Consider the following 13,691-nt stretch of genomic DNA (forward strand, 5'->3'; position numbering starts at 1 on the left):
TCTATTCCAGAGAAACAGAAGCTAAAGGTCACAGATTACCCCCTGATTGCCAGAATCCTCCAAGGCCCATGTGAACAGGTGTCTAAAGTCTTCCTTATGGAAAAGGACCAAGTGGAAGAGGTCACCTATGATGTGAGTTACCTTTGGACAGGCCATCTGACCTATGGAATGTTACTGGCTTGTGTTTCATCCCCAAGTTTTTGCATCCATATGTTTTGTTGAACATCTTTCCTGACTATCCCTTTTCCCTGCCATTTCTGAAGCATTTGCAAGTTGGGTAGCTCACAGGGTTGAAGACCAGAGAGAAAAGAGGAACCAGGTGGAAAAATTATCTAAGGATGAGAAATACGGGATGATAGAATTCAGAACTAGAAGGTATCTCTGAGGTTAACAAACCTAATTACTTGTAACTGGGGTCAAAAGAGGTTGTTATTTGTCCAATGTCACGTAGATAATAAACAGCAAAGCCAGAATTTGAATATAGGACCTTTGACTTCAAAACTAGTTTTCTCTGTAGCACATTATGCCACCTTCTTCCCCATCTACCACTGTGGTCAATGAAAAAAGATGGGAGAAGAAGAGCAGAAGGTTCCAGGGCATTTTAAGGCCATCTCCTGCTTAAAAGTGGGCAAATGGATTCAAAGTCAGCAACAGAAGGGTCAGGGAGCTTTTTCTTACTTCTGAGAAAAATAATACTCTGTGTGTGTGTGTGTGTGTGTGTGTGTGTGTGTGTGTGTATAATTGTACTTTTAAAAGTCCTTTCACCTACCTCATTTGATTTTGAAAACAACCCTTCCTTAGCAAGCTGGTATTTAGCCCCTATCACCCGTGTCCAGCTGGCTGTTACAGTAGCACAGAATCACTGGAGTACAGGTTGTGCTCTGGGGTTGGGCTTGGTGCATGCACAGGAGAACAGCCCTTGGGCTATAGGCCAGGGATCACACACATCTTGTCATCTGCCCAGCCAGGATGACTCTGTACCTATTTCCTGTGTAATTTTATGTAATTGACCTTTCTTTGACTAACCCTTTGACACCGGTTGTCCTGTAAGTCTTTCCAGATCTCCCTTGTTGCAAAACCTTGTGCTTACTATGGGATGTGGACTCGAGCAAGATCCTGTCCCAGGGAATTGTTGATTCTCTTTGGGGCAAAACTATGGCCTGTGCCATTGGGCAGAGGAGACCAGTGCTTGCTGTGGGATTGGACATTCAGTGCGCATGAAGCCCTCAAGCTCTCAGTGAGTGACTGGCAGGGCAGAAGTCAGTTTGTATGTTGTTTATCCTACTGAGATGTCTCACTCTGTTGGGCTGTCAGTGGCAGGACTGGACCCTCGGGTCTGTCTTTGAATCAGTGACTCACAATCAGCTCAGAAATAATGTTTGTTCATTATCTAGCTGGTGAAAGAATCCAAAGAGATATTGGTGTGAGTTACAGGGCTGCTTCATAGAGATTGTTGTGGAAGATAGTTGGCTTTTGCCCCCTGGTGTCCATCCTGAGATATGGAAGCAGAAAGTCTCCTAATGCTGACATGTATGCTTTTCCTTCCTGTGTTCATTGGAGATTCCACTGAGATCCATTTCTGAATCCTCATGGTAGCATGGGGATGGCCTTGGGATCTTGAAGGCTGTGCTAGGACAGCATAAGCTCCCACAGAGCCCTCCACACTGGGCAGACTTCAGTTATGGAACCAGGATAGAGTGTGTATCTGTTGTGGAAGGACGAGCCTGGCTCAGTTTTTAAAGGCTCATCACCAGGCAGGCCACAAGGTGATGAATATTTTAAGCCACATCAACTCATGATATTCTCTGCTAAGGTTGGGGTGGGGAGTGGGGGTGAAGAGAGAGAAGGATCATTGTAGTTGTAGTAGTAGTAGTAGTAGTAGTAGTAGTAGCAGTAGTAGTAGTAGTAGTAGTAGTAGTAGTAGTAGTAGTAGTAGAAGAAGAAGAAGAAGAAGAAGAAGAAGAAGAAGAAGAAGAAGAAGAAGAAGAAAGTAGTAGAAAGAATATTGGATTTAGATAGAATCTAGGGGAGCTGGCTTTCAAGCTCTGCCTTGCTCACTTATAATTTGACTTTGAGCACGTTTCTTCTCTCTAATTTCATTTGGCTCATCTATAAAACAAGGGGGTTGGATTGGATGGTGTCTAAAGTCCTTTCTAGCTCTAAATCATATGAGCCTGTAAAATCCCAGACCTTTCAAAGTGTTATAGTTCTGCCTGGGAACCTGGATGTGGTTGAATCATCTCACATCCCTTGAGCCATGCTTTCTTGTCATAGAATGGGAGGTGGCCAAGGTACACGGTGTACTTCCTCAAAGTGGAAAGCCATCTCTTAGTTCATATTTTACAAAGATTAAACAATCCCTGCCCTCAAGGAGCCTACATTCTATCATAAACCCACTAGAGCTAAGCAGATGTTATTCAAGAGTTGCCATGGCTAAAAAATAATCATTGCCCTTTGAGCAATGAGGAGATGAGCCCCTTAGCCCTTTGCTAGTCTGGTCTTTGAACAAGCACACCACCTGTGTCATGGGGCACAAACTGAACCAGAAATAAACTAAGATGTTCCAGACAATCTGGTCTCACAGAGGACTCAGTGCTGGAAGAGATCAGCCTCATTTACTGCTAGTAAGTATGTGCCAGGACTTCTGGGTTCCTGTTATCTTTACTGCCCCCATCCTACCTCTGTGGAGGAGCATTTGTTCCACCCTAAAGGGAGATAACAGAGGGATTCCTGATTGAAGGAGGCTGTGCCTTATGTTTTTTCCTGTCTCACCATCAGCAAGTTGGGGGAAGATGCTTTGGTTTCATTTCAGAGTCAATGAGTCAGAAGAGAAATAAGGTACAAGATAAGGCTGTGACAGCCTAATGGAGGGGCAGTAGCTTGAATCTACTGTCTAAGAGGTGCTAAGAGGATTAGGAAAACTAAAGCAATTTGCTTAAGCACCGGGAGAAAGTTGGCCCAGGGGAGCCTAGAGCTAATGTGTCAGCTGAGAACTTTTCCTTGTCAGACTTATCTCCTCCTCCCCTTCTTTTTCTCTTACTTTTCCTTCCCTTGTTTGGTGGTTCAGTCATGTCTGCCAAGATTTTCTTGGCAAAGATACTGGAATGGTTTTCCATTTCCTTCTCCAGTGGATTAAGAGAAACAGAGGTTAAGTGGCTTGCCCAAGGTCACACAGCTAGTGATTGTCGGAGGCCAGATTTGAACTCAGGAAGATGAGTCTTCCTGACTCCAGGCCCAGTGCTCTATGCACTGAACCACCTAGCTGCTTCCTCTTCCTACCCTCACATTCTTCCTTTTTCTCTGACCCCTCCACCCAGGTGGCCCAGTACATAAAATTCGAAATGCCAGTCCTGAAGAGCTTCATTCAGAAACTCAAAGAGGAAGAGGACCGGGAAGTAAAGAAACTAATGCGCAAGTGAGTGTCTGAGCCCTCGTGGGAAGAGGGGCTGCTTTGATTCATTGCTTTGTGGCCATGTGCACATTCCAGGGCAGTTGTTACAGGTGGCAAGGGCAGAGGGGTACCTGAGGACAGTCCTTGGAAGGAAAAATACACTTTGGGAGATTTATTATTATTATGTTATAACACTGCCATAATTAACCATAATTAGATAATAATTTACATTATTATATTAGTTCAAGTTCTCCAAGTACTTTTCCCACAAGAATCTTGGGGTGTGGCTCATTTGTTATAATCCTCATTTTATGGATGGAAAACTGAGGCAGAGGGAGGTTAAGTGGGAACCAAGAGTCAAAAGTTTGCTGGTTTTTTTTCACTCTTTGAATGCATTGGTGCCCTCTTTGAAACAGACATTCCTTCCACAACCGAACCATGCTTTCTTAGCCTGTGCCAGCCGGGTCCTTGTCTTCTTTCTCACAGGAGCCTCCCAACATGCTGAAGGCCTTCCTTGATAGTATCCTGGGATCCTAAATAATAGATTTAGAGCTGAGAGGGACTTTGGAGGTCATCTAATTCAACCCCCTCGGCAATTTTACTATTCCTGGGCAATACAGTACCATTAAGGATCGGAGCCCAAATTTGAACTCGCGTCTTCTGACTCTAAGACAAGTGCCCTTTCCACTACCATGCTCTAGTTTTAGTCTGTTGCCTGTGCCTACTTGGCCATGGGCCTCTCAGGTCTTAACTGTCAGAAAGATGACCTTTGCAAACTCTGGATGGGCTCTCCAGACAGGGAGGAGAGACTGAAATGCAAAAACTGCCATTCCTCATCTCAGTTTATTATCTCTTCCCCTCCTGCCTCCCAGCATTGAATCCCTCATGTTCCAGAATGGCCCTTCTTCATCTTCTGGGCCACAGATCCATGATGCAGGTTTCAGCATATATCTATGTCAAGAATGAGTGACTGCTTTTAATGTTCATTTTCCGGGCCTGCCTCCCATGTGCCCATCTACAATATTCTTGTCTGTTCATGTACATGACTGCATTAATTAAGCAACGTCTCTGTTCTTGGGATGATTAATAAGAGAGAGTGGGGGTAGGGGTGGGGGGAAAGTGCAACAAAGAGAAAGATCTTGGGGGAAAGGAAGAAAATCACCTGAGTCAGGAATTCTTCATGCCTGGAGTTAAGCTGTCCTAATAAGCAGTTATATAGGAGCGGGGATGACAATCATAGTAGCAAACAAGGTTGATTTCTCCCAAGACTGAGTCACTTCTGTGAGACCAGATCATCTGGAACATCCTAGTTTATTTCTGGTTCATCTTTTTTTTTTTTTTGCTAGGCAATGGGGTGAAGTGACTTGCCCAGGGTCACACAGCTAGCAAGTGTTGAGGTCAGATTTGAACTCAGGTCCTCCTGAATCCAGGGCCGGTGCTCTATCCATTGTGCCATCTAGCTGCCCCCATATTTCTGGTTCATCTTGTGCCCCATGGCACAGGGGTGTGTTTGTTCAAAGACCAGACTAGCGAAGGGCTGAAGGGCTCATCTCCTCAATCACAGGACACTGCTTTTTTTTTTTTTAGCCATGGCAGCTCTTGAATACCACCTGCTTAGCTCTAGTGGAGTTATTTGTTTTAGTGTTCCTACTAGTGCTTAGCATAGTGTGTAGCACATAGGAGGTATTAACAAGGGACTGTTGATTGACCAATTTATTATGACAGCATCAGTAGAGGGAATACACATCCACACTGATGAAATCTGGCGTGTCCTTGACATCTGAAAATGTTGTCTTTGTCAAAGGGACGAGCTAGACCAGGGATGAGGAACCTGTGGCCCTCTAGGTCCTCAAGTCAGGCCCTTTGACTGAATCCAAGCTTCACAGGTTCAGTCAAATGGCCACACTTGAGGACCTAGAAGGCCACAGGTGGCTTTGAGGCTTCAGGTTCCCTACCCTTGTGCAAAACCAATGGTTCTCAAAGTGTGGGCCAGGAACCTCTTGGAGTCCTTGAGACCCTAATAGGGGGTCATAACTATTTTCATAATAATACTAAGACATTTTAATTTCTAATATGATTACTATTAATAGATAGGACTCACATAAACAAAAGACAGAGAGACTCTTTTTTAAAAGCATGAAAGGGTCCAGAGACCCAAAAGTTTGAAAACTGCTCAATTAGACATTCCTGTAGTAAACTATTGATTATAATATATTTTGGGAATGTCAGGATGGAAGGGAATCTTAGAAATCATCTGGTTCAGGGGTTTTTCACCTCAGGTCTGTGAACTTGTTTTTAAAATATTTTTATAACTGTATTCCAGTACAAGTTGTTTCCTTGGTAATCCTATGTATTTTATTCTATGCATTTAAAAATAAGATTCCGAGAAGGAGTCTATGGGCTTCCCCAAATTGGCCGTAGAGGACCATGATACAAAAAAGGCTAAAAATACCTGATCTACTTCAAAACCTTGGATAGGGAGGTCCCAGAATCTGAAGGACCTGAGTTCAAATGTGGCCTAAGAGGCTTACTAGCTGTATGATCCTGGGCAAGTCACTTAACCTCTGTTTATTTCAGTCTCCTCACCTGTAAAGTGGCAATAATAACAGCACCTACCTCCCAGTGTTGTGAGGATAAAGTGAGATAATATTTGTAAAATGTTTCACAAACTATAAAATGGTATAAAAATTCTAGTTATTGTTATTATTTTACAGATAAGAAAATTGAGGGCCAGAGGGTTTAGGTGAGCTTTTCTTTATAGTGCCTTACAGTTTATAAAACACTTTCTTCCTCACAAGCACCTATGAAATAGATAGTACAAATACAATTACCCTCCTTTTACAGATGAAGAAACTGAGGCTCAGGAAAGGTGAAGTGATTTGCCCATGGCCTCACAGTGTCATTGTCAAAGGTGGGATTCAAACCCAGGTCTCTTTAGACCTCAAGTTGAGTTCTCTTTCTGGTATATAAGGAAATGAGACTTTGTCTCTAAGGTCTCTCCACAGGTCTAATGCCAGAAAAGGAGCCTGGAAAATTCCACAAATCATGTTACCAGCTCTTGGAAACCCTAAGACTTAGTTGAAGGTAGCATTTTGCAGGTAGCTGACAAGTGATGCTTTATTGTCCTTTTCACAGATATACGGTGCTCAGACTAATGATTGAACAGAGATTAGAGGAGATAGCAGAAAGCCCGGCTACCATCTAAACCGGGGGTGGGAAACCGCATGTGGCCTGGAGGCCCTTCTGGAAACAGATGAGTCTTAAGCCTTTGTTTACATGAAGAAATACTGAGATGGAGAAGGATGGGGGCTTCCTGAAGGGCCTTGAAAAACCCTTCCCTCAACCTGGAACTTTCTGAATACAAAACCCCTGACAGTCTCCCTCCTTTTCTTGGACCAGAAGCAGATGCACCAGCAGACAGCTCTTGGACACTCCCAATCAGCTCTTTTCCCTCTCTGGGAGAGGACCTTGATTTGTGGTGTCTAGAGAACCTGACCTTGTGAATGTTTGTGTGTATATGTGTGTATGTGCATTTGTGTGAGAGGGCACTTACACGTATGTTTGGGGTAGGTGGAAGAGGGAAGAAGAGAGATGTATGTATGTGTTTTGGGAGTGGGTGGGAGTGGGGAATGGTCTTTTTTAATATTCAGAGTATTTTCACATGCAGTTTAAAAATTCCAAACAACCAGCAACTGGGCTATGAATCTGGTAGAAATGATGGCTTCAGACCTGGATCATGTGTTCTGATAGATTTAGGCTGACGTAAGGGCCAGGGTTCCAGGATTAGTTAGGGCTCTTGATTAGACGAGAGGCTAGTTTCTCAGAGATCCTGGTTCCTGTGACTCTCATTCGAAATGATGCCACCATTTGGGGAATTATTACATATTAGCATTTAAAGATGATTTGTTCTCTTTATTTCACTGAGGGTGAAACTGAGGCACAAAGAACAGAAGGAAGTGTTGAAGGCCACACAGGTAGCTGTGTGTCAGGATTCAAATCCAGGTCTAATGGTTCAGAACTCTTTCCATGACATCACACTTACCTCTTTAATATGGGAGTAGTCAAGGTCAGGATCTCCAGTTAGATCTGACAGATGTGCAAAAATTGGCTGAGGGACAAATCCTTGCCGGATTTCTTTAAAAAAATGTTTTTAAATTTAAATTTTTTTCAATTAAAAATATATTTCCTATCTTTCCTACTCCCACCTCATTAAAAAAAAAAAAGAAAAACAAATTCTTTGTAACAAATTTGTATAGTCAAGAAAAAACAATTTTCCTACTCACTGGTTCTGAAAAATGTCTCATTTTGTACCCTGACCCCATCACCTGTAGCATCCTTTACATAATTCCTTTTGAAAGCAATGAGTCAGGGCCCACTCTTCTAGTGTGTCTGACAGAACCAAAAAGAAGTTAACAGAGCTGGACAGTTGGTGTGACCCTTTGCTTCTGGTTTGTTGCCTGGCAATTTTGACCTTCCTGAAAACAAAAATGTATGTAATGCGTTATGGTGGTGTCCCTAAATATGAAAAGAATTTTCTCTTCCTACAATTAATCCAAAGTATTTACTGGGCCTTTGTATAAATCAAGAAATGAACTAGCACATTCCTGCCTTCTCAATAAGAAGGGCTTACTCAGAACTTTTAGATGCCAACCAGAGTGTTTTAGAAGGCCCTTGAAACTCATAGCAAGACAAATGGGGAAGACTGCTCAGGAGTGCATTTGAACACATAGAGACTGGAGCAGGATGTGTGCTGCTAAGGATGGTTTGTGAAATTTTTAGCACTGGGGCCTTTTTTGAGATCACTGGCATCATTAGCAGTGCCTACATCATCAAGATAGGACTCAAAGTCACAGAGTCTGGAGAAACTGCCCTTCTGTTTATACAATCATAGATTTAAAGCGAGAGGCCCATCAGGGCCATCAAGTCCAATTCCCTCATTTCATAGATGAGGAGACTGAAGTCCAAAGAGGTTAGGACTTGCTTAAAGTCACATGGATAGTAAGTGGCAAAACTAGGATTTGAACACAGATCCCTTGACTCCAAATTCAGCACACTTTCCACTTACCATGCTAGGAGGTGTGAGGTGGTACCTTAGATCTCCTAGGAACTTAGAATAAAGAAAGAGGGGCACTTTTTAGCTGACTGAGGACTTTCCCTTTCACTCCTCTATTTCATTATCAAGCTAGAGAAAAGACTATGCTCAGTGGCAAAAGTGAATTTCCTTGCAAAGCAGAGGCCTGTTTCCTCTTAGGGTGTTGTCCACATCATGGTTTCTTACCCTCTGCTTGCTCTGTGCTAAATGGACAGTGTGTTTCTATGAGGAGGGGCCTTCAGTGCCCTCCCCCTTGATCCTCAAGTGGAAGGCAGCATATTTACTATGTGCAGTAAAAGAAGGAAGCAAGAGAGGGCCTTGCCTCCTGTCACTCAGTTATCTCCTTGGACTTTTGAGCTGAGGCCACAGGTTTCAGGGTTTAAGCTTCATTCTTTTAAAATCATTAATTAGTATTGACAGCACTTCCTCCCACCCCCTTTCTAGTGATTAAAAAGAAATCCTTCCCTGTCCTTTGTCCAGGAGGATAAGACCATTTGTGTGAACCTGAAGCAACATTTTAAAATGATACCATCTGTGTGTTTAGAATTTTTGTTGCTACCTGGGGACGTAGGATAGAAGCAAGCCATGGGGCACGTCCAGTCCAACCTCCCTCATTTTATACAGGAGGAAACTGAGGCCCAGAGAGGGTTAACTGACTTACTTGAGGTCACAGGGGTAGTAAGTAACAGAGCTGGGATTGGAATTCCATCTTTTGGGGGCACCAAGATCTACCATTCTTCCCACTGTACCATGGCTTCCTCAAAGAATCAGACCTAAAAGGTGGAAGGGACCTTGGAGGTCATTCAGTGACCCCTCCACAGAATCAGCTTCCACCAGAATCATTGGAATGCTAAGAAATCCCTAGAATACACGAATTGGTGCAATGTTGTTGCTTGTTTCTTCAAGAGAAAACTGCCAGATTTTAAACTTTTAACTCTAATGCCAATTAAAGCAAAGTTGGGAATGTACAGGAAGGCTTAGAAAGGGGTTGTGTTTCAAAAGTTCATTTGTGAGGTAGCTATAGGAGACAGAGCTGTTATAATAACCAGCATTTATGTGATGCTTTAAAGGTTTACATAAAGCTTTACATCTCTTCTCTCATTTCATCCTCATGACCACAATCCTGGGAGGTAGGTGCTGCTTTTAGTCTTGTTTTATAGAGGAGGAAATTGAGGCAGAAAGAAGTAAGGTGACTTCCCAAGGTCAGACAGCTAATCAGGACCTGAAGCAGATTTTGTAAGTCCATGGCTCTCTCCACTGTACTACCTAGCTCCCACCCACTTGGCTAGAGTGCACCATGGTTGTTCAGAATGAGAATTTCCAGCTTTGATAGGACTCTTCCTTTCTTCCTTTTCCCTTTAAAAAATTCAGCCTTGTTGTGGTTTCATTATTGAGTTTTGGAACTAGTTTGAGGACCATCTGGCATCTTTCTGTTTCAACTTGAGTAATGAGCATCATTAGAGAGGGTGATTCGAGGAGTGGAAAGAGCTCTGACTTTGGACCTTGAATCCTGACCTTGCCTTTTAATAAATGTGTGGTGTTGGGCCAGTCAGTCAACCCCTCTAGGCTTTGGTTTCCTCCTCAGGAGAATAAAGGGCCCCACAAAGCTACCCACCATTTGAGGCTACTAAGTCAACTTCCCTCATGGTCATCATCCCACATGACATCTCTGGAGGAAACTTCTTAGCTTGGGGTCCAGGTAGGAACCAACAGTCTCTCTACAGCCCAGATCCGTAACTTGGCAAACGATTTGTGTGTCCGGAGAGGGAGGCCAAGATGGAAGATGTTCCCTGTTTTAACAAGGGTAACAAGACAGTAAAGTAAGTGCCCTAAATTTTCTACTTTTGTCTTTTCAAAAATTTAACTTGCTACATTCCTTATCTATAGGTACATTTATATTTTCCCAGCTATACTCCGACTTCTCGTGGCCCCTGTACATTTTCTTGCAGGAGTATCTAGGTTTATCTATCACTAACAATTATCTGTTTTGTTTTGGGATTTTTTTTTTGGACACCACATCTGGGATGCCAAAGCCATTTCTGATTTAGGCTTAGGATCCCACTAGTGTTAAATATCATAAACCTTTGGTTGCCCAAGTTATTCCAAATCTTCCCTTATCCTACCACTCTTCCATTCCCACTTCCCCAAAGTTCTAAAATGTGCTTTCTTGGAAATAAAAAGGAGGAGAGGAATAAACACAGTACAATAAACTTCTGCTCCTCTCATCCTGATTTTAAACTGCCCATTTAGAAACTGTCTCAACCATGTTGTTCTTGCCATAGGAAATTGGGCTATGGGTGTTGGCAGATGACAAGGGGGGATGTCTTGAGTCCAACAAAGTGAGCTAAGCTTTTCCCACCAGTATCATGTGAATTTTGATTCTTTGAAATGCTAAACTGATTTATAGGGCTCTGCAGCTGTTTGCCGTGAGCCCTGAAATGTGGTTAAGATGAAAAGCAAGTTGGGTTTTTTTTGCTTTTCTCCTGTTTTTAAAAATCCTTTTCTTTTTTTCCCTCTCTTTTCTCTGTACTTCTCTCTCTCTCTCTCTCTCTCTCTCTCTCTCTCTCTCTCTCTCTCTCTCTCTCTCAAAGGGATTCAGCTTGTTTACAGGCTGATCAAATGAAAAGAATAAAGTGTTGAGCTTGGTGGCAGAGAAGGAGCTGGGGCCGGTTCCACAGGTGTTGATGGAAGAAGCACATGATGGTGTTAATCTGTGCTCACATCACAGGGGAGGGCCTGTGGTTTGACTTGAATGACCAAGTTTTCAATGTGGTGGTGTTAAGGAGATCAGGCAGCACAAAACAGAATGCGTTGTCCATGGGGACTCTGTGTAGGGAGATTTGGGGCACATTAATAACACTGGACAACTGAATTCTAACAAGTACTAGAGGATGGCGTTGGAGACTTGGTTACTTGGCTGAGGTGTTGGGATTGCTCCCTGCTTTGTTAAATCATTCTAAGACCATCACCCCGAGAGTATAATCATTCCTCCAAGGGCTGTTGATGCCAAAGAGAAAGCTCTTTTACCCTCTCAGCCAGAAGGCAGCAACAGCAACAATAATAAAACTCTCGCCTTAGTAACTCAAAACTGTTTTCTATCAATACAAACAATACCCTTGGCGTAGACATGTTAATCTTTTGTCCACATCCATTTTTCTTCAGGATCAAGGATTTTCTTAACCTGACTGAGACTTGACAATTCCAGTGAACTGGGTATAGAATAGGGTGGGTGAAGACTCTGGCTGGAGAGTTGTGGGTGTTGAGGGAGAGAAGCTTCCTTCTAGAAAGAGCCTAGGACCTTGGAGACGCCAGCCATCCGTGAATGATGGTGGAGCATGGCAGGGCTTCCTGGTGGCCAAATACTGAGTAGGGGAAGTGGGAGGTGGTTAGTAGAGGGGAGAAACTGTCTTTTTTGAAGTTTCTGAGAAAGGAAAAGAGCTTTGGATTCTTAATTGAAAGTGAATATTTTAAATAAGGTTTTCCATGCAGCATTGCTAAGTCAGATGATACCATGGAGGAGGGGATACTGAATTACTTTCTTTCTCTGAGAGTAAAGCAGGGAAGAGATGGCAAAGGGGGATGACTGAGCACAAATCTGGAGTATTTCCACTAGGACAGTCAGCCAATCTGTAGGCATTCCTGTTTCTGAAGTTGACCAGAAGTGGTTTCTCACATGTAATTGGTAACATTTTTCCTGGCCTTCCTACCTTCTTTTCCCCCTTTTAGCTTTGTAGAGTATCCTTTACTCACCTGTAGCTTACACCTCGAAGATGGTACATGAACTTATAAAGTGACACTGCTTTTATTTTATTTTTTGTATTTTAAGCACAAGTTTTGACACTGCCTCAGTTGGAAACGAATAGTGAATGTTAATGTAACTCATTGAAACAGTCTGAAGCACATGATTGAGTCTTGTTCAAATAAAGCACTTTGTGGAGAATGGCTCCCTCATGCCTCAGCTGTCCACCATGAGCCTGGTTTGATGGTGAGCTGGACCTTTGCTATGGTGGTGAGGCAGGAGAAAATGGGGGAGGACGCCTTTTTGTTCTGTTCTCAATCACGGATCTCCGTGGCCCTGAGGTAATAAACTGGTTGAAACTTGGTTATAAAATCCAAACAATGGTTACTGAATCAAGGTGAGGAATTAATTGAGCCTATAATTTATTGTTGTTCTGGATCTGTGATTTCACCATTGTGGAGATTCTCCTGGTATGGAAACCCCTCCACTGATACTGATCTACAAATACGTAACTCAGCGGCTACATGCAGACTGAGATTCTTGCCTCAGAGGCAATGACTGGTTAAAGTGATTCTCCCATGGTCAATCATAAAGTATTCATTAAGCCCTTACTGTGTGCCAGGCACCGTGCGAAGCAATGAAGATACAAAGAAAGGAGAAAGACTAGATGAAAGACGGACCCTGCCGTTGAGGAGCTCACAATCAAACAACTAGCATATATCTTTTAAGGGGAATTCCAAAGATTACAGGCAGGTCTTCCTGGCTCTGAGTTTGGCCCACTGCCCACTATATCTGTTACGCTTGGGCAGCTACATGATACAGTGCATACAGTGCTAAGCTTGGAGTCAGGAAGCCCGGACAACCTCAGACACTTGAGTTTGTGACCCTGGACAAGTCACTTAACTAACCTCTCTGTACCTCAGTTTTCTCATCTGTAAAATGGTAATAATAGTAATGCCAATAGTCCCAAGGAGTTAGTGAGGCTCAAATGAGATGACATGGAAATCGCTTTGCAAACCTTAAAACACTGTAGAAATTCCAGCTATTATGTCTATTATAACTCACATTTTAAAAGTAACTCTTAATTTTCACCAAGATCTCTGATTTCATTGATATTTTGGTTGTGTCTGACTCTTCATAACCTCATTTGGCATTTTTCTGGGCAAAGATCCTGGAGTGGTTTGCCATTTCTTTTTCCAGCTCTTTTATAGATGAGGAATTGAGGCAAACAGGGTGAAGTGACTTGCCCAGGAGCACACAGTTAGTAAGTGTCTGAGAGTGGATTTGAATTCAGGAGGGTGAGTCTTCCTGACTTTAGGACCAGTGCTCTATGCACTATGGCCCCACCTAGCTGCCCTCTTATTGGTATAAGGAACTCCTAGTGAGGAGTTCCGTCAATAAAGGTCAGCATGTTTTTCAACTTAGCAATTGTAGAGAGTTACTTGAGAAGTTAAGTGACTTGCTCCACG

General features: G+C 43.0%; 1 protein-coding gene across 11 annotated transcripts in view; it reads left to right on the plus strand.

The window, feature by feature from the left end:
- The window catches only part of RASSF2 (Ras association domain family member 2), a 76,254-nt gene extending 63,831 nt beyond the window's left edge, over positions 1-12,423 (plus strand). For all 11 annotated transcript variants that reach the window (XM_020985346.2, XM_020985348.2, XM_078149558.1 and 8 more), the window contains 3 exons: positions 11-132; positions 3,318-3,415; positions 6,527-12,423. In XM_020985346.2, the coding sequence (XP_020841005.1) occupies positions 11-132; positions 3,318-3,415; positions 6,527-6,596 (290 nt within the window). In that variant the 3' untranslated portion in view covers positions 6,597-12,423. The remainder of the gene's footprint in view (positions 1-10; positions 133-3,317; positions 3,416-6,526) is intronic.
- The last annotated feature ends 1,268 nt before the right edge of the window (positions 12,424-13,691 follow it).

The sequence above is a fragment of the Phascolarctos cinereus genome, unplaced genomic scaffold, assembly GCF_003287225.1.
Source record: "Phascolarctos cinereus isolate Bilbo 61053 unplaced genomic scaffold, phaCin_HiC Scaffold_2;HRSCAF=192, whole genome shotgun sequence".
Lineage (NCBI taxonomy): Eukaryota > Metazoa > Chordata > Mammalia > Diprotodontia > Phascolarctidae > Phascolarctos > Phascolarctos cinereus.